General features: G+C 48.2%; 1 protein-coding gene across 1 annotated transcript; it reads left to right on the top strand.

The window, feature by feature from the left end:
* Positions 1–197: 197 nt before the first annotated feature.
* HID1 (HID1 domain containing) lies at positions 198–27,034 on the top strand. The gene is made up of 19 exons (XM_058817131.1): positions 198–382; positions 7,394–7,543; positions 9,857–10,027; positions 12,680–12,793; positions 14,398–14,504; positions 14,980–15,096; positions 15,825–16,047; positions 16,448–16,504; positions 16,600–16,740; positions 17,128–17,218; positions 17,846–17,997; positions 19,172–19,250; positions 19,810–19,974; positions 21,092–21,319; positions 21,798–21,931; positions 23,417–23,497; positions 23,883–23,974; positions 24,287–24,445; positions 24,899–27,034. Exons 1-19 carry the CDS (start codon positions 317–319, stop codon positions 24,960–24,962), a joined length of 2,391 nt encoding a protein of 796 aa, XP_058673114.1. The 5' UTR covers positions 198–316; the 3' UTR covers positions 24,963–27,034.
* The last annotated feature ends 697 nt before the right edge of the window (positions 27,035–27,731 follow it).

Below are 27,731 nucleotides of genomic sequence, written 5' to 3'. Positions count from 1 at the left end.
TGCGACAGGGAGGGCGAGAACGAAAGGGTGAATCGGCGGACGGATGACAGGCGGAGGTGGGAAAAGAGGGGAGGCGGCGGGGCGGGATGTAGGTATGGAGAGCTGGCGGAGGAGGAGCCTCGGGCGGAGGGAGGGAGGGAGGGATGCGGGAGGAGGCGGGGGAGGGCCGGGACCGGCGAGCCCCGGTTTGACAGGAGGAGGGAGGGAGGCATCGGGAGCCGCCGGTGCGGGGACGGGGATGGCGTCAACGGCGGCCCGGGGAGCGGCGGCGTGAGGGGACAGCCCTGCCCGGCCCTGCCCGCAGCCGGGCCGCACCATGGGCAGCGCCGACTCCAAGCTCAACTTCAGGAAGGCGGTGATCCAGCTCACCACCAAGACCCAGGTGAGGGCCGCCATCTCGGGCGGGGGGCGAGGGGGCCGCGCCATCCTGGGAACCGCCGCCCTGAGGAGCCCCTCACACCCGGCCCTGCCCGAGACAGCCCCGGCGCTGCTCTGCCCGGTCCCTGCGTGTGGGGCCGGGGCTGGGGGACCCGCGGCGCCGCGGCTGCAGTCACGGCCGGCCCTGGCCAGGCTCTCCCAGCGAGGCCGTGCCCGAAGGCCGGGGCCGTGGGGCTCAGGGCAGGCTGCGCCCATCGCCGTTTCACCGGTCTGTGGAGGGGCCCCGGCCGGTCCCCGGGGCAGCTGCCAGACGTGGCCGGGCCCTGTCACCGCCTCTGGTGACATCTTGTGCCTTGCTGAACAGCGTCTTGTGCTAACAGAGCAGACGCTGCTGTCATAAGGGATGTCCACAGCTCCTGATGTATTCCGCTTGCGGGTTTACATCACACGGTTTGCCACTGCTCCCTTTTCTGTATCCTTTCTCCCACCCCCGCGCATAATGGGTGGAGAACCTTGCCCTGTTTTTAGGTAATAGCTGATGGAAGGGGCTGTTGATCAGCTGTGCTGTTGGCAGTAGATATTTCCATCTCTGACTTGTGAATTAACGCTTGATTTCTGCAGGCTGAGGTGGAGAAGGAGTTAAGTGAAAGTGAGGGCTGTGTGAAGGGAGGGTCACTGTCTAGAGGTCTAACATATGTTGTGCCTGTCCTGGGAGCTTGCTTAATTTTTGTTTTAAGTGGAGTGCACAGTAGCAGCAGCACACTGGCAGAAAATTAGTAGCCTGTCCTTCTGTCTAAGGAGCAGAGGGATTTTGCTCTATTGACGAGTCACATCTTGTGTTCTTCTGAGCTGCAATGGAGAACAGCTGTTATGATCCACCTTTAGAAGTAAGGCAGCTGCTAAGAAAACGTGGGGGTCATGGCAGAAAGATAGTTAATGATGGGGAATGAATTCACACGAAAAGGGTATGGATGCAAAGGAGTAAAGGGTGGTAGGAGAAAATCTCTGAAAACTCAAGAGGCAGAGGCTACTAGTGGGAATTGAATTATAGATGGATAAGACTGTGAAAGAGACTGGAAAAAAACATGTTAATACTTTCTAAAGCAGTATCACATTTGTCTGCATTGCTAAAGAATGGCTTTTGTGAATATATTCTTAAAAACTACTAGCTGTGAATGTAGGTAAAGAGAGAAGTGGGGGAATTAATGTTTTAAGGGGTTCTTCCAAAGTCTTTTCTGCATTCCAGATAGTTCAGAGTATCCTTAGCTTTGGGCTGTCCTTCCTTCATGGGAAAATGTGCTTATAAAGTGAGGTTGGGGGGTGGTAAATCAGGCCTACAGGGCTCTGCCCAGTGTGCTGTTCACAAAGAAAATCCTGTGAGGCAATCCCTTGGATCAGCAGCCCAGGCAAGAGCACTCCCCTCCCCTGGTTTATTGACCTGTGTAAGGGAAGAAGGTTCACTGGGGCCCCGAATGAAAAGGAAGGAGCTAAAGCTTCATTCTTGGCTGGATTCATTTCACGTCTCTGTGATCTAGGTGAGACTGACTGCATGTGGAAAAGGGTGGGGTGTTGGCGCTCCCATATTTACATTCTGTAGAAGGGCACCCGTGTTTGCTTGTGCAGAACGCATGACTGGGCTCTCCTGGAGCCTTCTGATCTCTTACCAGCAGCAAAACCTCCTGGTCCATGAGATCCTGGATCCAAAACCAGGCTGCAGTAATGGACAGAGCCAAATCTTTCCAAGCCAGTGGTTGACAACATGCTTTGCTTCTCAGCAGCCTGTCTCCTGTTTTGCAGCCTTCTCCTCTGACATTAGAGAGCTGGACAAAGAGATTTTCGCCAAATAATCTGTAACGTGAAACTCTGAGCTCAGAATGCACAGTGAGGTGTTCCTAAGGCTCTGTTGGGAAGAAGTGGTTGAGCCAAAGTCACTGTTCACTCATTGGTGAAGGTTTAGAGTTGGCACAGAAGTTAATTTTTTCTTAAAAATAAGTTTTTATAATCTCCAGGCTTTTCTTAATTAAAAAATGACTGTTCCCATGTGAGCATTTAAAAAAAGTTAAATAAATCTGTAAGGAACATAACACTTGAATGCTTACAGCACACGTGGAGCCCAGAACTTGAAAGTAGAACCAAATCTGGACGCAAATGGAATTGACTTAATTGATTTTTTAACTGCCAAAGAGAAACTGTAAAGGTGTAAGAGTATTAAAAAAGGAAAATCACTTCAGAATTATTTCAGTGATTAAAAATGGCAGTATTACCAGAAGGAAGAAATTAACTTATGCTACAGATGTATATTTGTAGTCACACATGGAGACATGGTCTTTAGGCTTTTTATATATGTATATATTACATTACTCTGCACACATTATGCTGGTTGGCCCATCCCTTTGATAATAAAACAGATGTGCTTCATAATAGAGAATGTGTGAGCCCTCCCAAACTGCCCATAAAAGGGCTGCCTATTTAACAGATGAAGGGAACATGGATTGTGGATATGACAGTTCATCAGGGCAGGTCAATTGCAGGTCTGGGAGCTTTAAATGCTGGGGAACCACCTTTTCTTTTCCTAGTCGGTTGGGGTTCCTGCCAGCAAGCAGCCAGAAGATAAGCAATTTTAATCTTGTGTACCAGCTTGTTAGATTTTAATGGGAGCTGTGCCTCTGCTTTTAAAGAGACAGGAAGACTCAAACACGAGGGACAAACCCCAGTCCTTTCCTTTTCTGTGGTGTGGAAATCCAGGAGTACAATGGGCTGTTAGCTTGAGTCTGATAAAAGCACAACTTGTGCTTGGAGAAAGGTTGGTCCCTGGCAGACCATTTCTTTCAGTGTTCAAGCTTGACTCAGCTGTCCAAGAGTCTCAGGTTGATCAAAAGCAAAGTTGTCTAAAAAGAAAGCTGTAACTAACACTTGACACAGCTGACTTTTGTCCTGGTCTTTCCCTGCCAGACTTCTACAAATCCCATGTTCCAGTTTGCTTTGCAACACTGTCTCTGTGTGAGAGCGCAGAACTGGTGGTAAACTTGAAGTCTCATTGATTCTGCACTGCTGACTGCAAAGATCCTATAGAAAAAAAATTATTATTGCTCTGAAGCCTGTGTAGAGGTGCTGTCCTTGGCTGAAGGGATAAAATCTTACTAGTTATTCATATTTAGAATAAGTCTGTCCAGAGGCTTTCCTTTTGCACAAACAGGTGGTACAAAGGTGTGTGAATTGCCTCAAACTAATCCCTGGCCCTGCAGCATTACCTGATCTAAAGCTCAGTCAGGTGCTGCATGAATGGTGATTCCACACCACAGTTCTGCCACATCTGGGGTGGAAAGAATCAACTGCTGTAACAGATCACCTGAGCTTGTGCAGTACTGCCTGGAAAACCGAGCAGGGACCAGGGCCTTGCTCTGCTTTGAGCCCCTGCTCCAAAGGATTGCTGCCATGGCTGGTGGGGTGCTTAGTTGGCATGCTGGCAAGGAGCAAAAAGAGAACACACTGAGCTAGGCTAGTGGCTGCTTGTCCCTTGGTTCTCTGCTGATGATCTGCAGCAATCCTAGTTTCAGGAGTCTTCCAGTGGGGGCCTGGAGGAATTGTTAGGAGATTTGATTGAAGTCATAAGCACAGAGAGCTCTTGGTCAGGAGGAGGTACAAACACACACACACACACACACTCTGCTGGAGTTTGTGAGGAGCTGTGTCTAAAAGAGAAGGTGAAGGTGGTGCTGGTGTCAGGCTGAGGACAGTAACAAATAAGCGAGACTGTGCCTTGGGAGCTTTTCCTGTTTTAGGACATGGTCAGGCCCTCTCTGTTTTCCTGTTTCCTGTGAGGTATCCTGTTTGTTGGGGGATTGCCTGCTCAGGCTGTGATTCTCTGCTCAGTAACTGGCATGAGGCTGGGAAACCGAGCATCTTCCTTTCCTAACTTCTGCAGCATGTGTGTGGTGTGCTTCAAAGAAACACAACATTTGCAACTAGTAGAAAACAAAGAATGGAGGTGTCCAGAGTGACTGGTTTTACCTTTGTTTGGCCAGCATGCAGGTGAGAGGTCTTAATTGAAGGCAAAAGTCTCCCTCCTTGCCCGCCCTGTCACATCACCTCAGATCTGCCCACTGCGTCCTTAGCAACACTGGGCTCTACAGTTACCTCACCCTTGTGGTGTGGAGCTTGGCTTGGGCATCAGAATCTCTCTGCCAGTCAGTTCTGTACCTTCAGCAGCCTCTGCCATGAGATGTGTGTGGGTCAGGAAGATCCTTTGCTCTCCAGATGTGCCAGTTGTGTTTCCAGAGTAGAGTCAAGCTACTGATCCCTCAATTCTTACCCTCATTGCTCTGCTGGTGCAGAGCTGGTTGTCTGCACTGTGCTGGAGGAACATTAGGCTATTTCTTACCTGTGCTGAGGATTTAGCTCCTCGTGAGCTCTCTGGCTGAAGCATTGTCAAGGCTGGGAGTGCTCTGGGATTTGTGACTGCAGTGTGTGCTGTACCAACACTTGTACCTAAATCTTGACATTTCCAAATGAAGATCTCCCTGGCTGGTGAACAAGGCTGATGTAGGTCTGTATTTCTCTCCTCTGTGAGGCTGGATACAGTCTGTTGAGTGAGCTCAGTGAGGAAATGGATATTTAGATCCCCAGAGATGCTGCATGCAGAAAACAATCAGCTTAAAACCAGCCAGTAATGTTCTGTCAAGGAGATGAATATTATGTGGGTTGAGTAGCTTCATGATGCCAGGCTGTAATTAAAACAGGGGACAGTGGGGATGTGAGTGACTCAGTACTGAATCCATGTCCCAGGATTATACATGGGATACCACCTGTTGATGAAGAGTTGACTTGCTGCAACTATTAAAAATGCAAGGTATTGGTGTTTTAAGGTAATCTGGTTGCCAAGATGGCAGCAGAGACAGGAATGCTGCTGTACATCCAACGTTGCATTCAGGGAATTGCCCCTGTGCTTCCCTGCTCCACGGGTCTGCAGTCAGAGTTCCTCAATCTGTGTTGGGCTGCCATCTGTAAAACAGAGGCTGTGTTCCACCTCTGAGGAGGCCTCAGGCTAGTGGGAGGTAAAGGGATCAGTGTCTGCTGGAGGGAAATGGTTTTCTGCTCCCCCTCTAGATGAGAGTGAAGGCATTATTTATGCATGATGCCCAATTAGCAGCAATTGCTGCTTGCTGTTGTCAGTGGGAGTGGCTGTGGCAGGCAGCCAGGACGTACATGTGGCAGTTCTACATGAGGTTGTGGTGTGTGGTTTGACATGGGGTGTAGGATTTGTGGGGTATGTCATGCAGCACATAGATCAGATTTCCAAATACTTTGCTCTTTTTGAGGAGTACGATTAGAGACGAGATGTGCAAAATATCCATTCCATTTAAGCTTTTCATGCCCAGGTTACAGAGAGCTCAGCTCTTTCACATGCTCAGCTGAAAGTCAGGCTGTGAATATTGGATTGGATTGTTCCTATTGATCCCCTCTGAGGATCTGTGATCTTGAGCCATTTGGGAAAAGCTGCTCTTCCCTTGGGAAGAGGTTTGGTGGGATCTTGCTTTGGTGTCCAGGTGAAAAAAATTGGGTTTTCAACACTAGGGATGACTTTAATAAGATGTCTGAACACACAAGAGGTTTTTTCTGGTTTTGTTTTTGAAGACTGGGGGTTGTTTGGGCTGGTTCATTGCATGACTGGAAGGACTAGGACCAGCAGCACTGAAGCATTAAGGCAAAGAGCTGCAGGGCAATAACCTGCTGTACCAGTCTGAGGTAGCTGGCCCCTCTCACTTTTTGGCCTGTGGTGGTGACACATCACATGCCTGTGGGCTGGGGCTGTTAGTTCAGGAGGTGACAGCAAACAGGGCAATGCAGCACTTCCCTGTGTCAGAGTTGTGAATGGCCTGTTCTCCCCTAAGTGGCATCTCAGCTGCTTTTAGACACAGCATAGAGCTGGACAAATTTTCTGCCTTCTACCACACATCTGAGAGTGGGCAGGAGTTGCTTCAATTAAACACACAGTCACATTTCTGCCCCTTTCATATCTGACATGCAAGACCCACCCAGTGGTGCTGATTGTTTCCCTCAGCGAGCGCTGTTTGCTTTGGAGCTGGTGCTGGTGGCAGGCAGGAGGCTCCTCCTCAGCCCAAGCCAAGGGCTGGGGTGCTCAGGTGAGCAGCTCTTCTGACCTGCCCAGCATGCCCACACCAAGGCTGGTGAAACTCCTGGGACAGCTCACATTTTCCTATTCTGAATGCAATCATGAGTCCATCTCTTTCACACTGCTTATCACAAACAGCCATGTGTTTATCCTGCCCCTGTAGCTGGACCCCGGGGTGGGATGAGCACTTGCAGCTGTGTTTGGGCAGTGTCCATTTCTTGGCAAGTATTAGCAGAAAATGTAGTGGAAAGAGGTGTGTTCCCAGGGCTGGGCTGGGGGCTGAGCTTCTGAGACCACAGGTTTGAAATGGATTTTCTTTGGTCTCCTTCCATCTCCTCTTTGAATGGCACACTTAGTGCTTTTTAAGAACAAAGCCTTGGCAGCGACCAGCTGCACTGAGTCCAGTTCTCTATAAATATTTGATCCAGAAAGATCAATTGCATTTTATCTGTAAGTGCTTTGAGGTGGGTCTGTCAGTTCCATGGCTCTGTTTGTGCCCTAATGAGATGTCCCTGATTACTTCCTCGAGATTTTGGTTACAACAGAAGTAATTCCAATGCACACTCAGGACTTCCTTGACTTGCTCTGAAGGTGGCAGAGTGCACAAGGACAGCCTGGCCCATGTGCAGTGCTGAAGATCTTGGATTACTGGCAGCAGTTGCAGACAAACATGAAGCCTCCTATACGTCTGCAGGAATGTTCAATTTGGGAGATAAATCATCCAAAGCCCTGGAAACAGAGGCTGACATGTAAAACCAGTGCTAGTATGTTTTATTGAACCTCTTCTTGCCTCATCGCATCCCCAAGCCAGGCATAATTGCTGATGATTGGATCGTATGGAATGGTAGTTCCACATCTATAACCACATTTGTCTCTCCACAGCCTGTGGAGGCCACAGATAATGCCTTTTGGGACCAGTTCTGGGCAGACACAGCCACTTCAGTGCAGGATGTCTTTGCTCTTGTACCAGCTGCAGAGATCCGAGCAGTGAGAGAAGAATCGCCTTCAAATTTGGCAACTTTGTGTTACAAGGTAAGTTTGGTGCCGTTTTATTCTGTGGAGCTGTGATAGGCAGGGGTGTCCCTGGAGCAACAGCACTGTGGTTTCCAAGGGATAACAGGTACCTTCTACCACAGAATGTGCTTGCTTTTGTCCCTGTCTCCTCCTGAGGGTTCCTCAATGTTCCTCTCACAGGTTAGGACAGATCATAGCTGGTGTTTGATCAGCTTGGAGCCTTTTTCTTCTTGTCCCCTTCCTGTGTTTCACTCTGTCCTCTTGGGTCTTACCTGCTCTATATCTGTAAACTGCTTCTTGCTCAGGGGACTTTGTAGCAAGGCTGCATATTTGTGCTGAGGCTGAAACATCCTCTTCCTTGTCTGCACCTAATTGTACCTCACCATGCACCAGTCTGGCTTCAAGCTGAGAAATCCCAGAGGGATGTGCAGACTGTCACTGTGCAACTTTATCCACTGCCTGGATAAAGTTTGAGGAAAATCTTAAGACTTTTCTTTGTTCTGCTGGGATAACAGAACATTCCTGATGCTGCTTCTGGTATTATCACGTCCTTGTATGGAGCACAGGGACATTGAACAGCATTTCCTACCCTGCCAGGTTTGGCAAATTGTCAAGCTGGTGAACAGCAGCCTGAGACTTACTTTGCCTGGGAAAGTGCAGGTGTTAACAATGCTCCTGATTTGAGCCATGCCAAGAGTAGCCTTGAATTTGTAGTTTAAAACATTTGGAATGGCACTTTTCCAGTTTTAAATAATCGCTGCCATCCTGTTTTTCTTTCCTCCTCTACAATATGTGAATGAGACTTACTGAATCATAGTGAAGGTACCTCTGACTGTGAATTGTAGACAGATACATGTAGACGATACTTGAGAAAAAATATGAACATGAGGAAAACTGCAGTGTTTTTCCCTAGTATTGGCTTCTGGCAATGAACTATTTGGGAGTTGAGAAGGGCTTAGAAGATCTGTAACCCCTTTGACTCTGTGTCTTCTTTCTTCCAAAACCAGGAATAAAATATAATCTCTTCTGCCTGCTGGAAACAGGTGTGTTGGGAGGCCTTGTCACTGCAGGACTGTTTATGCATGAGCTGTAGATCTTGGGGTATCAGTGTCACTGAGCCCACTCTAGCAGTGCTTTTGCCAGTCTGAGAGCCCTGACTTGTGCAGTGTGCCACTGGACTTAGCAATGCTGTGTGTTTGTGAGGAAATGTCATTTACAGTCATGGTGGGAGATTCAGGCTGTACAGTCATAAGTGTGCCTGAAGAAATGGTTCAGCTCAGTTAGTGTGTGACAGGCTGGGACAAACAGCACTTAAATACCCATTAATGCAGTGACGCAGGCGGGCAGAGTCACTGACCCAGGCAGTCTGCCATGAAAATAAGCAGGGACACATGACCTCATGAATTAAAAAGCAGCAAGGTGAATCCTTGTTAAATGTTTTGGCTTTCATTTCCCCTCTGTTTCCCCTTGGGATCAGGGACTAAGAGCAAGTGGGGGCAGCTGTGGAGGGAAGAGACTGCTTTTTTCTGTCTGTGGGTAAAACCTCCTGTCACTGCCTCCTGTGGCTGTAGTTGCTGCCTGGTGAGACCCTCATCCATTCTGAAAAGCCCAGTGACCCTCCACTGGCAGTTGCAGCAGCTACTGGATTGTTGCAGTGTGTTGTTGGATGGGCTGCAGGGTCTCAGCCCAGAAGTTCTTTCCAGAGCAGCAGTCCTGTTCACAGGGCAGTGGGGAAACCTGGGCTACCACCCTCTTCTGCAGCAGGACCTTGGTAGGTGCTGCTGGGGGCTGCATCCCTACACACAACACAGGCAGCAGCTTAGCTGCCAGCTCCTGAGTCAGGAGAGCTCCTGAGCCTGCTGTAATCACACAGACAGAACTGTCAGACTCTGTGTTTCTGCCAGCACCTCCCTCTGTGCAGCACGGTGCTGCTGCCTTGCTCCTTCCTGCCTGCATCTCATGTACTTGCTGCAGCTGATTAATCTCATCTGCCCTTTTCAGTGCATGGTGTCATGGAGCAGTGCTGGAAGGAGCCTTCTGGTGCTTTGGCTGTCTGTCTCACGTGGCACCACACATGTGCTGCATGGATTAGCCCAGGCATTTGAGGTCTCTTGCAGTGGAACAGCAGAAATTCAAGAAGGTCTGTTTAAAATAATTAACCCTGTTTTTTACAGTTTCAAACAGCCGCTGTGCCATTAAGCTGAGAGCAAATGGACTCCCAAGAACTGCTTAGAAATCTGTGTGAGGGTATCACTAGCAGGACAGACCTGCCTAGCTCTTGCTAACTTGTGCCCAGGCTAATGCTGCCTTCCTTGGTTTTGTTTCCTTCAGGCTGTGGAGAAGCTGGTGCAGGGAGCAGAGAGTGGCTGCCACACAGAGAAGGAAAGACAAATTGTCTTGAACTGCTGTCGACTCCTCACCCGTATCCTGCCTTACATCTTTGAGGACCCAGACTGGAGGGGTTTCTTCTGGTCAACTGTCCCTGGGGCTGGCCGAGGAGAGGTCTGTCTCTTGTCACTTATTCTTCCTTCTGGAGGGTGATGGGGAGGCTGCAGTGAGGAGACACTGTGTATTTGGGGGCAGTTTTATTCTGATTATTTCTATGTGGTCAGAAATTAGGTGGCACTTTCTAAATTCTTTCCCGTCCTTTGGTTCTTGCTGCATCTTCTGGATGTTTCATTTGTGTGTGTAGCTGTAGGAGAACACTGATACGTGAGGAAAGGCTTCACCAGTAAACTGGAGGTATGACTCTTAGTGAATATGAGAGCTGCAGCGAAGGCTGTATGATTTTCTTAGACTGAAATGTCCTTGTTCCATTAATTACAGTTGATTTAAGTTTCAAATCAAAATGCAGCAGGGTGTTGCTTGTGCTGATTTTACAATGTCACATTTAAAGTGAATGGTGCCAGAGAAGCTCTTGGCACCATGACTCAATACCCTGCCCATGAGCTGATACAGTTTTAGCCAGGGGCCTAAGCTGGGAGATGAAGCCAACAGCTGAGCAAGAGTGGTTAAAGAGTGGTTGTGTTTCTGGCTCTGTCAGTGAAGGGCATAACCCTGGGGAGTATCTCAGCCTCCCCACATTTCTTTGTCTGGACAGCAAGCACAATAGTGCTCTTTCTCATCTCTCAAAGGAGCAGGGTGAAAGTGCTTTAGGATCTTCTGCAAATAGGAGGAATAGCAGCAGTGAGAGCACAGCTGAATTATACCAGGAGTATGTATTTGCCTGTTTGCTCCCTCAGCAGCTGCTCTGTGCATAGAGAGCCCTCTCCTGTGAGTTTCTGATCTGCAGGTCAGTGTGGCTGTACTGAGGTATGTGGTTCTCCTAAGTGCAGTGCAGTGTCTTTGGGGACAGTTATGAAGGGTTGGCAGTGGTTGGTACAGTATAAACTGGCACCTTTTGCTGTTTCTGCCTGTCACCTCTAATCTGGTTTGCCTGAGGGCACATCAAAAGGAAGTTCTAGGTGATGAAAAGGGAAGTCATTGCTAGTCCTGCTTTGTGATTTGTGCGATTGGGAGGGTGGTGGTTGTCAGTCCTTTCATCCCTGCAGGGGCCAGGGAGTGCTGGTGAGGCTTAACAATGTTTTGGGAAGGAACATGCAGGGGTGCCTGGTGCTCTGATCCAGCCAGGCTGCTGTTATTTCTGTTTTTCCACTTTGTTCAGCACCTAGAAAAGAGTTTCTCAGTCTGAGTGGTGGAGTCACCCCAGGGTGATCCAGCCCAGTCCACGTGTGCTGTGTTGGGGAACCCTCTGGAGTGTGGGTGGAGCTGTTGTGGTTCAGAGGCTCAGTCCTTTAACCATGTGCATTCAGCATGTAAGGCTGGGATAACAAATACATCCCTGAGATGTTAGGGAAGCTGGAACCACATCTAATCTGGGGCAACAGCTTTGCTGTCTGGTGGCTGATTTCTGTCTGGGAACTGAAGATGATGGTATGGCTGGACACTTAGTAAATATCTCTGAGATTATGCTTCACCTGCTTCATGATGGAGTGATGGATAGCAGAGCTTCCTGGAGCCATGGCTCCTCCCTCCTCTATGGGAGTCTGTATTGTGTTCAGATCTACTGGTTTGTTGTGTGTCACCATTTTGGATGTGGTGATACCTGCAGCCTGCAGGGACATTTTTTCTGGCAGTCTAGATACTATTAGTAAAGATCACTCTTGGAAAAGAAATCCCCTTGGACCCTAATGGTTGTCATTTCACCTCTGACTGGGAGCACAAGTCAAAGCATCTTTGCTGGCTCCATCCATCCTTGCTGTGCCTGTTCCTACATCCGGGCTCTGTTTGTGGTATCCTCCCTGCTGTCACCAAGACAGATTGAGAGCCACACAGACCATTATCTCCATGGCTGCCTGCTGTGATTGAAGAGCTGTGTGTTGTGCTCAGGCTGACAGAGGCCTGGTTGAGGTAGATAAGCTCCTGCCATTCCTGCTCTCTGCCTTTCCCTCCAGCACCGGTGTGTGGTGGGAAGGCCTCCCAGGCAGGATGCTCTTTGACAGGCAGGATCTGGCAAGGTTTCCCGTGGCAACAGCCTGCAGAGGAGTAGCCATGCGTGCTTGGAGAGATTTCTTTGAATGCTGGAGATGGCACAATCCTCTCTGCTCACTCTGCTGTGGCAGGCTGGGACAGCCCCTGGCCTGATGCACACAGCCTCACCCTGTTCTGTAACCTCCAGTTTTGGGCAGCCCATGCAGAAAGGACTTGGAGGGGTTTTTTAACCTTATTGCTGCTGGTTGGCTTCTCCCTATTGCTGTCTCCATGCACCATCCAAACACCCTCCTTCATGAATGTGAAACCCTCTCCTCTGTCAATGTTTCTCTTCCCTTTTGTATCAAATAAACCAAGCCACCTGCCAAGGTGTACCCAGTGCTACTCTTCTTTCTCCCTGACATCTCCAGGCCTTTGTCTGCTCAGTTTGCTGTCATTAAAGAGCTCATTCCTGTTCAGTCAGCACCTTCCAGGGGCAAATTTCTTTCCTGTACCATCTGGGTTTTTGTTCCTTTGTTCTTTTGTTCCCTCCTGTTCCTGTGTAATGTCTTGTCTCCCTATGTGTTTTTGGGGAGTGTGTCTTCTTGTGCTGTGACATATTGGTGTTACTATGTGCCCTTTGCTCACCCTGACCTGACAGTGCTCTCGTGTTTGTCACTTCAGGGAGATGAAGATGATGAAAATGCCCGGCCACTGGCCGAGTCCTTGCTCCTTGCTGTCACAGATCTGCTCTTTTGTCCTGACTTCACTGTGCAGAGCCACCGGAGGAGCACGGTGGTGAGTTGGAAGTTGAATCATGAGATTATCTGCATAGAGGCAGATTAGCTGCATGGTGGGGGGGACCCTGGGAAAGCCAGCAGCTTCCTGCAAGCCTGCAGGCAGGAAAATACAGATTTGCTGAGCTTGACCCTGCAGTGAGTGATATTGATCATCATTTTGGGTTCATGTTATGGTGTTTGTGGCTTCTAAGACAGATGTTCTGGGGATTGTTGCAGTGTGATTGAGTCTCAAATGGAGTGGCTGGCAACTACCCCCACACTACAGCTTACCCCTCAGGAAAAGATGGTTATGCTGGCAAACAATTGCTCTTCTGTTGTTGCCAGCAGAGCAGAGACCTTTAGCACCTTGTTCCCCTCTCTGGCAGTTAGGTGCATTCTGGGGCAGGAAGCAGCTGTTTGTCTGCTCACATGTGCTGTGATCTGAATGAGTAGATGGCCTCTGTTGTGTCTTTTCACCTCTTCTCCCTCTTTGTATCGTGGCAGCAAAGACATTTAAATATGTTCTGATCCTTGTGGTGACTGTCTGTACCTCAGAGGAGTTTCCTGAAGCAGGGATCTTATACCAGGTGTGCTAAGAACAGAGAACAGATTGTGGTGCATCTCCCTCCTTTTTCCCTGCAAGTGACTCTCATGTTTTTTGTAGGTTCAGTCTATAAACAAAAAAATCCAGTTCTCCTTTTTGGGATAGATCTGACGCAAACTAAAAATGAGCATGCTAAACCATGGTATGTTTGATGGCTGCAAAATTCTGTGACAAATCTGAGTACTAAATTGATTGCTTGGGGTTTCTGAGTAGTAGAGAGTTGAAATGTGTCACCTGGGGCTGAAGGGGCAAGGCTGGATCAGGGCTACCCATATGCTATGAGTAAGTGGTGCTGAAACAGATGGACTTCCTGTCCAGTGCTGTCACCTGGGATGGATTGCACAAGTCAGGGTGACAACGGATTTTCCTGGGAGAGCCTCCCCCCACCACTTGCACCTGTGATTTTTCCCTTGGCAACAGCCAGACTGGTTTTTCAGGATTCTGGGCAACTGGAATTAGACACTGAGACTGTGAGTGATTTATGTTCCTTGCTGCTGGCTGCCCTTCTGCTGCCTGCAGCCTCTGTAGTCTTTGCTGAGCTGACTTTTCCTCTCTGGGCTTGGTCTGACTGCAGCTTAAGAGCAGAGAGATGGGTACCACCATCTTCTGTTCATGGCAGAGCAGCATGTGGCCCCGGAGATACAGGTTGTGGTGGGTGTTGGCTGAAGTACCAGCACCACAAAGAGGAAGAACTGTGAGACAATGGGCAAAGGAGACACAGGACTGACTCATATTCCCACTGAAGTCAGCCCTAAAATTATGGCTGGAAATGTGGGCTCCTTCCATCATGCACAGTACTTTTATCTCTGTGTTTTGTCCCTTGCTTGCAAAGGCTGAGCTCTTTGAAGACATCAGCACCTGCTTTTTCAGGCCTGGGAGGGAACTTTTGTACAGTTCAATTGTCTGGGTGCTTCTCTGCTGTTTTTTTCTAGAGAAAGGGGCTGAACTGCCTTGGATGCACCATTGTTGCCAATTCTGGCTCCTGCCTTCTATGCTTCAGCCTCTTATTTCTCCCACAGGACACAGCAGAAGATATCCACTCCATTGACAGCTGTGAGTACATCTGGGAGGCAGGAGTGGGCTTTGCTCATTCTCCACAGCCCAACTACATCCATGACTTGAATAGGTAAGAGCTTCTGCTAAGGCCAAATGGAAAGAAACTGGGCTCAGGAAAGGGAGATCTGGGGGAGATGAGCTCTCTTTGCCTCCTCGAGTATCCATGATTCCCAAGGAGCTTTCTGCTTGCTCCTTTCCAAGGTAACAGGATTGACAACACAGAAAAAAAGCCAGCTGACCTTTTGAGTAGCTTTTTGTAATGTAGGGTGGGAGTCAGACTGTCTGCAGCAGGAACTGGGTAAACACTGCTGTTCTGGAAATGCCAAGGAGCTCTGGTACTGGATTTCTTTTTTGTAAGGCAGTGATTCTGTTTAGCTCTGTGCCGGTGACAGCAGTATGGCTTAGGAAATTAAATGGGCTTAACTCTCCCTCAGAAGGACTTTCTAGACAGGACTGAGCCTTCCTTGTGTGTTGTTGTGGTTATTGTGCCTCCTGTGCCCAGCCCCTGCTCGTGAATGGCTCCAGGCCTTTACTTCTCCTTCCAGGACAGAGCTGCTGAAGCTGCTGCTGACCTGTTTCTCTGAGGCCATGTACCTGCCTCCCTCCTCAGACAGCAGCAACACCAACCCCTGGGTACAGTTTTTCTGCTCTACAGAGAACAGGTGAGGGTAAAGGGCAGGGGCCTGGGTGCCAGGGGGAGAAATATCTTCAAATCCGTTCCATGGAGTGTTTTGGTAATGGGTAACCACAGGACTTGTTACCTCCAACATCCAGGGGCTGTTCTTTTACTTTGTCCCTGGCTCATGTGCACCCTATTAGTATTTCTGCTTAGTGAGGAGAGTTCCTCAGCAGAGTCTGAGCACGGTGCCCACTGGAGTTTGCTGCAGGACTGATCCCTGCCCTGTGGGAAATGGCAGGTCCCGTTCCCTGCTGTTCCCTTGGGCAGGGGGTGTGGTGTTGGTGGCGCATGAATGCCGCCCTCTAGTGAAATTGTACCTCTGGGACTTCAGCTCCTCAGCTGACACTCAACATAGGGGAGTACAAACCTGGCTGGAGGTTGAAGAAATACAGTTTTGTCTTTCCAGAGGCTAGAGAGCTTTGAGGTCTTTTCCCGTTTCCACAAACATTTTGCACATGTTTCCTCTGGGAGCCCACGTGTCCTTTTTCACCTCCCCTCCCCTCTCAGCTGTGGTCCAGGAGCCCAGCTGGGAGCTGGAGTCTTGGCTCTTGGGTCTGAGCTGCTCAGTCATGGACTGCTGTCACAGGTTAGAGGAAATGATTGTGTTTTTTCATGGCCCCAGGCTCCTGGGGAGAGAAATGCCTGTCTCTCTCCAAGGCAGTGCCTTTTGTTTCCTGCTGCTACCTTCTGAGAACATTTTCTCCTCCTCAGACATGCACTCCCACTCTTCACCTCGCTGCTGAACGTCGTCTGTGCCTACGACCCCGTGGGTTATGGGATCCCTTACAATCACCTGCTGTTCTCTGACTACCGTGAGCCCCTGGTGGAGGAGGCGGCCCAGGTGCTCATTGTCACCTTGGACTATGACAGCTCCACCAGTTCAAGTCCCACTGTGGATGGCACGACCACTGGCACAGCCATGGATGATGTGGATGTGAGTGATACTGGAATCTGTGTTTGCTGCTCTCCTGAACTCACTGGGGTCCTCTCACACCAGCTTGGATTGAATGTTGAGCTGTAGGACCCAGCACTGCTTGTTGAGTAGCACTGCTACTCCCCTTGCAGTCTGCTCTCTCTGTTCCAATCCTGCTTCAGTCCTGTGGTCACTAAAGACCTATACAGATCAAAATACATGGCTAGATTTTGATCACTAACTTAAATCAGGAGCATGTAAGTGAAAAGCCCCTGACTATTCCATGCAGTGCTCTGTCTCTTTGCATTTAAAGCTGAATTACTCAGAGCAGAAAGCTGAAGTGAGAAACCTTGGTGGTTATACTTCAACTTCCTGAATATACCTTGTCAGTAAGCATTTCCCTCCTTTTCTTTGAATGCAGCCTCCTGGACCAGACAATCTGTTTGTGAATTACCTCTCAAGGATACACCGGGAGGAGGTAACGTGTTCCCTCCTGCACTGTTCCCTGTCTGCTTTCATGCTGATTGCATTAGCCCTGGGCCCACCACAGTCTCTTTCCTGATCTGTTGGCAGGATTTCCAGTTCATCCTGAAAGGAGTGGCTCGCTTGTTATCAAACCCACTGGTCCAGACTTACCTGCCAAACTCTGCCAAGAAGATACAATTCCATCAGGAACTCCTTGTCCTCTTCTGGAAACTCTGTGACTTCAACAAGGTGTGGATCTGCTTCTTGCTGAGCTTCACCCCAGCTTGGCTGTTGTTACTCTGGCTGGAGGAAGCCCTGGTGAAGGGCTGTGGTGGGTAGTTGGCAGTGGCTCTGGGATGCTGTGGTCATCAGCCCCACTGATGCAGGTGCTGGGGTCTGGCTGTAGAGACAGCCTGGGAGAGGGGCTGCAGCTCCTGAAGGTCTGTGCTGGAAGCAGGTTCTGCAACAGATATTATCTTAACTCTACGAATAGCACTGGTGTTGATGAGGTATTGCATACACCAGCCTTTTTAATGTTCTTGAGGGACTGATTAACTAGAGACTGTCTGTGCTGAGTCCTGTGGATGGTGCAGGGTATATACTTATGATTGTCTGAAATATTCCCTTTTCTTCCAGAAATTCCTTTTCTTTGTGCTGAAGAGCAGCGATGTTCTGGACATTCTTGTCCCAATCTTGTATTTTCTCAATGATGCCAGAGCAGACCAGTGTAAGTTGGTTATTTTCAATATTTGGAACAATTTGTGCTTGACAGTTGAGCTAGAATGTTTTTGAGATGCTTCCTCCCTACCAGTTGACAGCATTTTGAATGCATGTTCCTGACCTTCTACAGACATGGAGTGGAGTTGTCCAGTTAATTGGGTTTTAATGTTTGTAGGGGGCTAGAATCAGGACACAATCTATCCTGCAATATAGGGAAGGGAAATCCTTCCTTAGTATGCGTTAACATTTTGAGTCCTCTTATTGAAAATTGTGTCCCTGATCCAGTGAAGAGGGAAAAATGACTAATCTGCTTTGCTAAAGCAGAGTAGGGAGTAAATCAGGCATAACTCCATCATTGTGTAGTGCAGGGAAGTAGTCAGATCTTCACTGCTATGATGAAAGGTTTACATTAAGAACATAATGAAGAAAAGCATCCAAGACTTAACACTGATAAGACTTAACACAGATGTGCTTGGGAAGGACACTGGTGCTGACAATGAAGGGAGCACTGTGTGGGATGTCCCTTATCAGGATGGTTTAGTCTGTGCAGTTTTTTATCAGTCCCATAGTGTTTCTCCTCTCTCCTCACTGTCCCCTCTGTGACATATTTTTCTGTTGTTTTTTCTCCATGCAGCACGAGTGGGCTTGATGCACATTGGGGTCTTTATCCTGCTGCTCCTCAGTGGGGAGCGTAACTTTGGGGTGCGACTGAACAAGCCGTATTCTGTACGAGTGCCTATGGACATCCCTGTCTTCACAGGGACACATGCTGACCTGCTCATCATAGTGAGTACAGCTCCAGCACTTCTTGAACCCTCCTAGCTCCACAAATCATTGTCCACCTTTAATATACTCGCCCTCCCTAAACTGGAAGCCCACTGAATAGCTAGCAAGTGTGTGGGATGCACACTGTTAACCTGAGGTGATGTATCTGCCAGGGTGGATTTGCATGAGGTGTAATTCCATCTGCATTAAATGATCCCAAAGAACAGGACTCCTCATGGTGCTGCACTGCTGTCATGAGGGGGTGAGTGCATGCTCTCTGCTCTACTGGTAGGGAAGGCAGGAGATCTGGCTCTGTCCCAGGCAGACAGAGGTGTGTGGAGCACATCTGTCAATGGGGACAACAATGATACCAAGCTCAGCTCTACAGCTTTGGGTAGCTGCAAGTTTCATTGACCTTTCAGTCAGCCCACAACACTGCCTATGAGCAGCTGTGTGCTTTGCAAAACAAGCCTCAGGTGCTTCCCTTCTGTCATGTTCTCATTTGCCAGAGAAGAAGCTCTCAGCTTCCGATAAATCTCCAAGAGGAGATTCCTGTTAAAAGGAGCAGGAAGAAACCTGCTCACCATAACTGCTCTTGATGCTATGTGTTTTGCTCTTGCATTCCATTAATCTCAGATCATCTCTCTGTTTTAATTATGCTTAGGACTTCTCTACAGACATGCCAGCTAAAGGTGGGAAGGCCTGAACTGGTTACAAGGCACTTGAATCTTTCCATGTCTGAGGATATAATTAAAAATAGGACAAAGATTTGAGTTAGAAGTCTGCACTAAAATCAGGTGTAAAATCATTAGTTCTGTGGCAATTCAAGCAGCTATCAGAAGGGTTCAGAGTCAAAGTCTATTGGAGGTGAAGGTGTCTCTTACTTCCTGGTGGTTTAGTTTTGTCCCAGGCTGCCTGAGCATTGTTGAACAGCTCACAGTCAGTTTCTGTTTGCAGTGTTATAGGGCTCTAATCACATTCCCAAAGGATTCCTTGTAAATGAAAGCTTGTACTCCTGGAGCACGAGTCTGCAGTGAGAGCAGCCTTCCCCACCTGTGTAATTGTGGAGTGTGCAGGGCCCTGCCTAGGTAGGAATGGTGTCAGGAAGCGATTAGTGTGGGGGTGGCACTGGTTTTGGTTGAGAGGGTGCTTTCAGTAAGGTGCTGCCTTGCTCAAGAGCTCCTTCCTTCCACAGGTCTTTCACAAGATCATCACCAGCGGGCACCAGCGGCTGCAGCCCCTCTTCGACTGCCTGCTCACCATCGTTGTGAACGGTGAGCACTGTGTGGGGGGAGAAACCACAGCTCACAGTGCTCTCACTGCCCTCTCCCTGTGCCCCTCTCTGTGCTCCCCTGCTGCTGGAGGGCACTGGCCAGTGCAGATAAGATCTGCCTGCATGGTCAGCTGGGGCAGAAGGAGGGAGAGCAGAGTCCTGGAGCTCCCTTGGGGAGGCAACAGGACATTTGCCAGCAGGCCTGGTGAGGGTAGTTGGCAGTACTGTCCCTTTCCAGCAGGGAGTGCCACCTCCTCACAGTGGTGGTGCTTCCCTTGGACTTAGTGAGTGCCCAGGTGGCTCCAGCTGTGAAGCTTTTCAGGAGGCACAGCAGAGATGGTGTTACTAGTGTAAGCCTAAACAAAATCTTCTAAAACCAGCAATGCCTCATTTTACCAGGCAATATCTCTGTTTCATTTGCTTTGTATTTGGAAATGTTTTTGTGGAACCATTTGTGCAAGGGTGGGAAGGTCATAAAAGCGACATTTTTAGTGGTGTGTTTTTGAGAATATATACACCTTGGTTCTTTCCCTAGTTTTCATTTGCTTTGCCTCCCACAGTGTCTCCATACCTGAAGTCTCTCTCCATGGTGGCTGCTAACAAGTTACTGCATCTCTTGGAGGCTTTTTCCACCACCTGGTTCCTATTCTCTGCTGTCCAGAACCACCATCTTGTTTTCTTCTTGCTGGAAGTTTTCAACAACATCATTCAGTACCAGTTTGATGGTAACAGACTGCTTTATTTAGTGGGTTTGCACTAGTTTAGTCCAAGAGAATGTCAGATGGAAGTTCAGAGGAAGTCCAAGGAGATGAGAGGAGGTGAGAAGTGTAGAAATGAGCTATATAGGACTGATAAGTTGGGTTAGTAGATAATCACCATTGGGTCCTGGCCCAGGCAGATTTGGTTAGAACAAAATAAGATGGTAGCTAATTATCAACATAACCTCAGCCCTCCTGCAGAAGGTGAGATGCACAGAGAGGAAAAGAAACAAAAAGTGAGTGTGTAACTCATAAGTTGTGACTGGCTGGATATTGCTGTGAAACTGCTCGTGTTGCTCAGCAATGTACTTGATGGGGCAAAATAATTTTCAAGTGCCTCTCAGTTCTGCTTTGACAAATCTCTGGGGGCTTAAGACCAAACCACCTCATCCAAAGAAAGTTCTGATATTTGCTACTTTCCAGGAAATGCCTTATGCTTTCCCTGTTAATAGCATAACAGTCTTTTGCCTAATAAATAATAAAGTAAGGTCCCAAAACCTGGTCAAAATTTAGTGTTTTGCTTTAAATTTGCTAATCAGGAATGGCCATTCTGCTTCCCTGATAGGAATCTTGCATGTGGCAATTGCCAAATCCAAAAGCAGCCTTTGTGGGTGTAATTTGTGTTTTATATTAGAGGATGGTTTCATTCTGTTCTGTGCTATCTTGCAGGCAGTAAGAATTCTGACCTTTTGGCTTTGCTATTTCAAGCCTGTGTCTCAGATTAAATGCCCTGATTTGTTTTGTGAGTTCTTTTGAAGATGGAGGAATGTTGAACCTTGGCTAGTAACCTTTTCTTCCAAAATAGATGCTAATATGTGGTTTAAACTGTCCTTTTTCTTCTCAGCTGTTTGAATATCCCTCACCAAACCATTTCTTGTCAGCTTTCCAGCCTAGGAAGGATTTCACTGAATTTTCTGTACTGCTTTGTAATGGATAAGAGGATATTGAGCTCTGCTCTTTCTTTCCTGTGCCACTGCCTTTGTGGGTGGGAGCAGTCAGGCTTTGTGTAGCCAGCGAGCTGTGCTGGGCTGGCAGAGCTCTTTGAGCCTTACTTCTCTGCTCGTTTTGTTGCTGTGATTCCCAGGGAACTCCAATTTGGTCTATGCCGTGATCCGCAAGCGGAACGTGTTTCACCAGCTGGCCAACCTGCCCACGGACGCGCAGGCCATCCAGAAGGGGCTGCAGCGCAGGAAGAAAACCCCCGAGCCCATTTCTCGCACCAACTCCCAGGACGGGGTCTCCATGGAGGGGTCACGGCCTGCTGCCCCTGCTGAGCCGGGGACGCTGAAGGCCAGTCTGGTGGCTACTCCAGGTGAGCTTTAGTTTACCTTTGGGACAGGAGAGGTTTGTTTTCTCTGTGGGATATGGTGTGGACTCACCCTTTCACTGGGTGTGGAGAGATTAAGAGTTTACATTTGTGAATAACTTAACTGCCTTTCAGTGTGAGTTTCAGATCAGTTGGCCCAAGCTGATCACAAACAAACTGCCTTGAGTTTCTGTCCTCTCAGACTTAGTGTCCATAAGACCATTTGTCCTAGTCTTGACCTGTTGCCTCAGGTTAACTCTATCCACGTGAACCTGTGTTCCTCCTCCTTCTCAGGGAGCATTTTCATAGAGAAAAATTCCTTTGGGGTTGTGAAATCAAAGCTAAATCTTGCTTCTCTTGCTGAAAGGGGAGGTTTTCCAATATCACCAGAGACACGGGATATCTGTGCATAGTGGGGTAGAGAAGAGCTTTTAAACCTATTTAATTAACTTGTGTTTCTGAGCTTTTCTTTTTTTGAACACAGGGATTGACAAGCTCACGGAGAAGTCTCAGGTGTCAGAGGATGGGACCATGCGTTCGCTGGAGCCTGAGGCTTCCCAGCTGTCCCCAGAGGGAAACCCACCTGCAGCCCTGAGTGATGGGGAGTCCTGGAGTGGGGTAAGGCTGGATGCTGGTGTGCAGGGAAGGTCTGGGTGTGAAGTGAACAAAAATGAGGGGTTAGAAGAAGAGGTGTGTTTGCCCATTAAAGAAGGGCATCGCATTAAAGGCAGCGTGCACACGTGCAGGGTGCTGGGACACAACGTGGTCCAGAAGGGCTGTTGCATCATCTTGGGTGTTTCATGTTTATGCTATGACACAAGAGCTGGGGCACTTGAGTGAGCTTTCTCCAACACAAAAACTATGACAGAGCAGTGAGTGCAGAATTGCCAGAGGATGTCCATGAAACCTCCTGATCCTGATGTTTCCAACTCAGGTTCTTACTGCTGCTGCTTTTTCATCTCCCTTGGGATGGAGAGCTCTATCAGAATCTTTTAACTCGCTGGTGCTGTGTTCCCAATGTGTTCCCATGAAGGCTAGGCTAAGGTGCTGCCCTCAGAGTGGCCTTGAATAAATTGGAATGTACAGAAATCTCAAATACTCCAGGACCAATTTTCTTACCCTTCCTGGCCTTGCCTGGTACCAGGTGAAGCCTGTGGCTAGCAAGACATCTTAAGCACACAATTATGTTGTCATTAAATGAGATCTTGACTGAGAACTTGTGGAAGGTTTTCTTCTTCCAGCAGCCCATGAAACATAATCATGGGTCTTTCCATCTGTGTCCAGCAGCTGGCTCAAACTGTTCCCAAGCTGGAAAAGCACTGGCACAGCTCTACCCCAAGCTGGCTGTTTCTGGTTGAGAAGGTGCTGAGTGAATGAGTTTATTTGTGTGGAGCTGCAGGGTGGCTGCTGGAAGGAAGTGCTGTGCCCATTTGTTTTGTAGAAAAGTCAGCTCTGTGCTGTAGCAGTGAGTGGTCAGGGAGCATTGCTAAAGGAAAAAGCCTCTCTGTTTTCACCTTGTGCAGAGATTGACAGTGATTTTAGAGGGTTATTTCCTTCCCTCCTTCCCACCATGAATATGGAAAGCCAAGTTGAGTGTGTCATTCCTCAAGAGGCGAGAGTTATTAGATAGGAGTTGCTGGGAGCCTCCCCTTGGAAAAATGCTCTTTAAGATATTCCAGAATGGACATAAAGAATCCCAGAGATACTCAGTATACAGAGGCTGAAAAATCTGTGGCTGTTAGCTATATCATCTCTGTGCCAAAAGAGAGAAGCATCCCTCTGAACAGTCTCTTGTCAGTGCTGTTTTAACTCTGTCACTGTGGATTGTTCCAGCAGTGTCAACAGTGGTGACTGGAGCTGTGACCTTCCACAGGGTCCTCCAGCTTCATCAAATATTGCCACTCTCTGGGTGAGAGCACATGGGTTTGGTGAATGACGGTTGGGTAGGTTTGACATGTTCTAGAGACAGGCTGAGCTGTCTTTCCCAGTAGTGGTCTAGAAAATCTGGGGAGAATATTAGCAGAAAATGGATTGTATTTCTTACTCTTAAGTGTGATTAGCATTTGTTTGCTTTTATTTGTTAAAAATAATGTTTATTGATAGGAGGCATCACATTCCCGGAGGGATCGAAGGCGTCTCTCCAGTGCATCCTCCAGTGGACAGTGGACTCCAACTCCTGACTGGGTAAGGGCATCTGGACACAGGAAATAAATAATGAGAAAGAGTTGTGGCAGAAATGCCTCACACACCCTGCCCCTTCCCTGCCATCAGAGGCTTTCCAAGAGCAGCATTTCCTCACAGACACTTGAGGTCAAAGCTCCAGAACTTTAGTTTACTGACATCTTCAAAGAAATATTTTATTTACCTGTTTCAAACCAATGTCCCACTGGTCTTATTGGGTGCCTCATAATTCTAGGGCTCTAGGATTTATTGTATTGCTCCTGTGCACTCAGTTCACCCACCAGCTTTGTGATTATTGTAAACTTCATTTGTTGCAGAGATTGTGGAGACAGCTGTAAAAACCTGCTAATGCAGTGTACTGATTTCCCTGCTGTTTTCCTACCTACAGGTGATGTCTTGGAAGTCAAAGCTCCCCCTGCAGACAATCATGCGGCTCTTACAGGTGCTGGTCCCTCAGGTGGAGAAGATCTGCATTGACAAGTAAGGAGATTTTTGGAAAGGAAGGGCTGTGTGGTGTTTAAGGAGCAATGTGAGGTTGGCAGAGTTTGAATTTGGAGGGCCTCTAAGGGAAACCTTGTGAAGTTTAATTGAAAGCATCCCGGGCTCAATAGAGTTGTTACTTGGCTTGCCAAACATCTTGTTTGTCTGATCCCTCTGTTTCCAGAGGAGAGGGGGTGTGTTCTGGGCCACAGCTCAGTGTCTGTGTTTGTTTAGGCTGGTCCTTCATGCTGCAGCACTTTTGGAGGTGTCTGTGGGACATGCTAAGGATGTTCCTGGTCTGTATCTTGGCAGGGGTCTCACGGATGAGTCGGAGATCCTCAAGTTCCTGCAGCATGGCACCTTGGTGGGGCTGCTGCCAGTGCCTCACCCCATCCTCATCCGCAAGTACCAGGCAAACTCGGGCACTGCCATGTGGTTCCGCACCTACATGTGGGGAGTTATTTATTTGAGGTAAAGCAGCTGGGTGCAGCCTGGCTTGGTCTTTTCCAGACTTTTGGGAGGCCTACAGAGACAATTGCATGCCCTCAGCCAGCCCTGGCTTATCTCATATTTACAGGATAGGAAGATTTTTTTCCCTTGGGTGTATCAGCTACTCCTAAACTTTGAGGGGGTGACATGAAGGGGGTTGTTCTGGGAGTGCTGCTTGTTTGGGAACTGGCAGCAGCAGGGAATAGAAAAGCTGCCCAGAGGGTCTGGTGCAGAGATTTTATGCAAAGCTCTGGCTTTGTGGGATGTTGTAGATACTGTCATCCCTGTAAGGTGTGTTGTCTCTCAACCAGTGATTTCCTTTTATGCAAAGCTGAAGGCACGCTGTGCAGCCAGCTCCTGTAATCGTGGCTGTGAGATTTGAATTCCATGTAACTGGCCTCAGGGAGTAAAGTGGCTCTTGTCTTTCTGTCTCAGGAATGTGGATCCCCCCATCTGGTATGACACAGATGTTAAGCTGTTTGAAATTCAACGGGTCTGAAGAGAACACTTGCCTCTACTGAGAGAAATACACTGGATCTAAGGACTGTGGCGTGCTGCTTCATCACAGCTATTCCTGCATTTCACGTCCAGCTGAGAGACCAAAAGGACAATCACTTCATTTACCTCCCTGTCATTTAAAGCTTTAATCGGGACCTGCTTGGGCATCCCTCCCCCCAGCTCACTTCTCTTCCCTCACCCTTCACCACGAACCTTGAGTAAAAGATATCTAAGGGATTGTCCATTGTTGTGGTTGCACTAGAAATCAAGACTGTTCTTAGCTCCTTTGTTACTCTTTTGCTTCTGGATGTGGTTTGGAAACCAATCTGACCCTGTCCTTGTCCTGGTCAGAGTCAGCATTTAATTGAAAAAGACTAGCTGTAAATTGGGTGCAAAGGGAGAAGCTGCTATTCCTGCAGGAGACAGGGTTTGGAAACTGCAGTTACTTCCATGTAGCTCCATAAAGTTTCCAAGGCATCCCTTCTGGCTGCAGGTGTCTCCCTGGTGTCTCAGTTGCATATAGGGAAGTCTTTCCCACCTAAATGATGTTGAAGGAGAACTTTGTGTCTCAGTTCTGAATCTCTCTAGTCCTTTCCTGGAAAGTTGCTTGATAAGTTTTGTTGGTGTGGGTCAGAAGTTTTTCCTTGGCTTCCAAGCCCAGCAACCTGTCCTTCATGGTGGACTGTTGCAAAGGAGCCTGTCTTACTTTTAAAAGCCCTTTTTAATCCATGTGAGCACACAGGGAGGAAGGGACTGGCTCAGTTAGAGCAAGGAGAAGAGACATGACTTAAACTCTTTTAAGTCTTCTCCCACTGGCTGAAAGGACACCGTCACCTGGATTTGAAAGGAACCATATCCTTCCATCTTTGCCTGGCAGGCTGATGCAATGCAGGGAGCAGAACGGTCTTTTGCACTCTACTGTTAAGGCAAGGGTTTGAGGGAGCCACTCAGGGAAGTTGTAGGAGGAATTTGGAAGTTGTAGGAGGAAAAGCATCTCCGTGTCAGTAGGGAGTGGAGTGCTGAGGCACAGTTGAATTCTTCAGGGCATTTTGCTTATTGACCAAGTTATTGGATCTTGAATGTATTGGGTCCCAAGCATGTGTAAATTTTGGGAAGCCAGAATGGAAATTGGTGGGAGATCTGCTGTAGCTGGCTTGGTTTAGCATTGTGGGGTTACACATTGGTGAGTGGAGACACTCTTGAGGTTTGAGTCAAATGTTATGTTCTGCTGGGAGGGGCTGCTGTCTTAGACCCACGTGGTCTTTAGGCAATGAAATGTGAGGGGTCCTGTCATGAACTGAGACCTTTCCATCAAAGCATAATCCTTGGTGCTCTTTTATTCAGGCTCTTGGGAGGATTGCTGGTCGTGAGCTGTTTGCCACAGGTTAGGCCCAGCGGCGTCACTGCATGGAAACAGGTCTGTCACATTAAGTACAGGGACAGTGTGACACACTCTGTGACTTGTAACCCTGGCCTAACCCTCGCAGCTGCAGTGGTAACAGCATGGCCATCCTCTCCCAGAGAGCTGCTCCAGTGTGCTGCTGGCTCCCACTGGCCTCTAGTCAGGTGGTTTCCTCCTCTGGGCACTGGGAGAGAATGGAGTCCCAGGCCAGCAGAAAGTGAAATAAAATCGGAACGGTTTTCTGAAGGATAAGAAATACGTGAAATAGAGAGAGGTTATTCCCCCACCTGCCTCCCATCTCCAACCCACTTTGCCACCCACCACTACTCCCATCCTGACCCCACCTCTGTTCAGGTGTGAACAGGGTCTGTTTCACTTGGAGAATCTCATGTATAAGAATGTGATTTGGTGGGGCCACACTCTGATTGTATGGCACTTGCACCTCACAGCTGGAATGGGGCCTCCTGTGTCCCACGTGCTTTGCCTCTTCCCTCCCATGGATCTGCTGGTTCTCATGATCTCTTCCGTCCTCTCTTTTCTGCTTTATTTCTTTGTGAGTTCCTCTGGAAGCCTTTTTGTTTGTTTCTTGGTGTTTGGAGTCTGATCCTTGTTCTGTGGAAATCAACTTGCACTGTAAACTCTTTGCTTACTTATGGACAGAAAGATAAAGATAACTGAAACATGCACTTGGGTACTTTTTTTTTTCTCCTTCCGCAGAGGGAGGTTTATAATCTTGTTTGTTTTATGTTGAGGTTTTTTTTGTGCCACTAGTGGACCGTGGGCTGGCTTCCTCTGCAGTGGTAATTTTTTTTATAATCAAAAATGAAGATTTGACTCTGGGAAATGAGCCTGAATTGTGTGGGTTTGGCCATTTCTGTGTTTATAGCATCATCAAAGATCAAACAGGATCAAGTCTTCTGAGTTAGTGAACCATGTGCTACAACCTTTGTGCAGTTGAGACCTGTAAAACAGGCACCCTGGCCCTAGGGGCTGTTAGGAAAGGACATGGAGGGTCTTGACTGTTTATCTGATCTGTGGTGGCTGTAGGTGAGAGTTGGAGCTGGTGGGCTTCATTCCTGTCCATGCTGATCATGTCTTCAGTCATGTATTCAGTGTTCATTCCAAAGTCACCTGCTCTCTGAAAGCTCAGTAACTTAAACCAGTGTTTTATCCATTAAACTGGACAAAATCTAAGTCATGGTTTGCCCACAAAGTGCCATCTCTCCTTGTCCCCAGGCTGTCAATCACTACAAAGAAGGTTTGAGGTCAGACATTAGCATGTATGTCCTGTGGATCCCATGGTACAAACACTGACATGAGAATAATAATTAACTTTATTGGAGCCTAATTTATCCAGCTGTTATTTCT

This window comes from Ammospiza caudacuta, chromosome 19 (assembly GCF_027887145.1).
Source record: "Ammospiza caudacuta isolate bAmmCau1 chromosome 19, bAmmCau1.pri, whole genome shotgun sequence".
Lineage (NCBI taxonomy): Eukaryota > Metazoa > Chordata > Aves > Passeriformes > Passerellidae > Ammospiza > Ammospiza caudacuta.
Note: the sequence above shows the minus strand (reverse complement) of the source record. Positions and strands in the feature narration are given on the sequence as shown.

What these genes read in the sequence shown, in the direction of transcription:
- HID1 (XM_058817131.1), top strand. Translation starts at nt 317, where the DNA reads ATGGGCAGCGCCGACTCCAAGCTCAACTTCAGGAAGGCGGTGATCCAG. An exon ending in TACATCCATGACTTGAATAG is followed by an intron (nt 14,505 to 14,979) that starts GTAAGAGCTTCT and finishes TTCTCCTTCCAG; the next exon opens with GACAGAGCTGCTGAAGCTGC. An exon ending in GGACTCCAACTCCTGACTGG is followed by an intron (nt 23,498 to 23,882) that starts GTAAGGGCATCT and finishes TCCTACCTACAG; the next exon opens with GTGATGTCTTGGAAGTCAAA.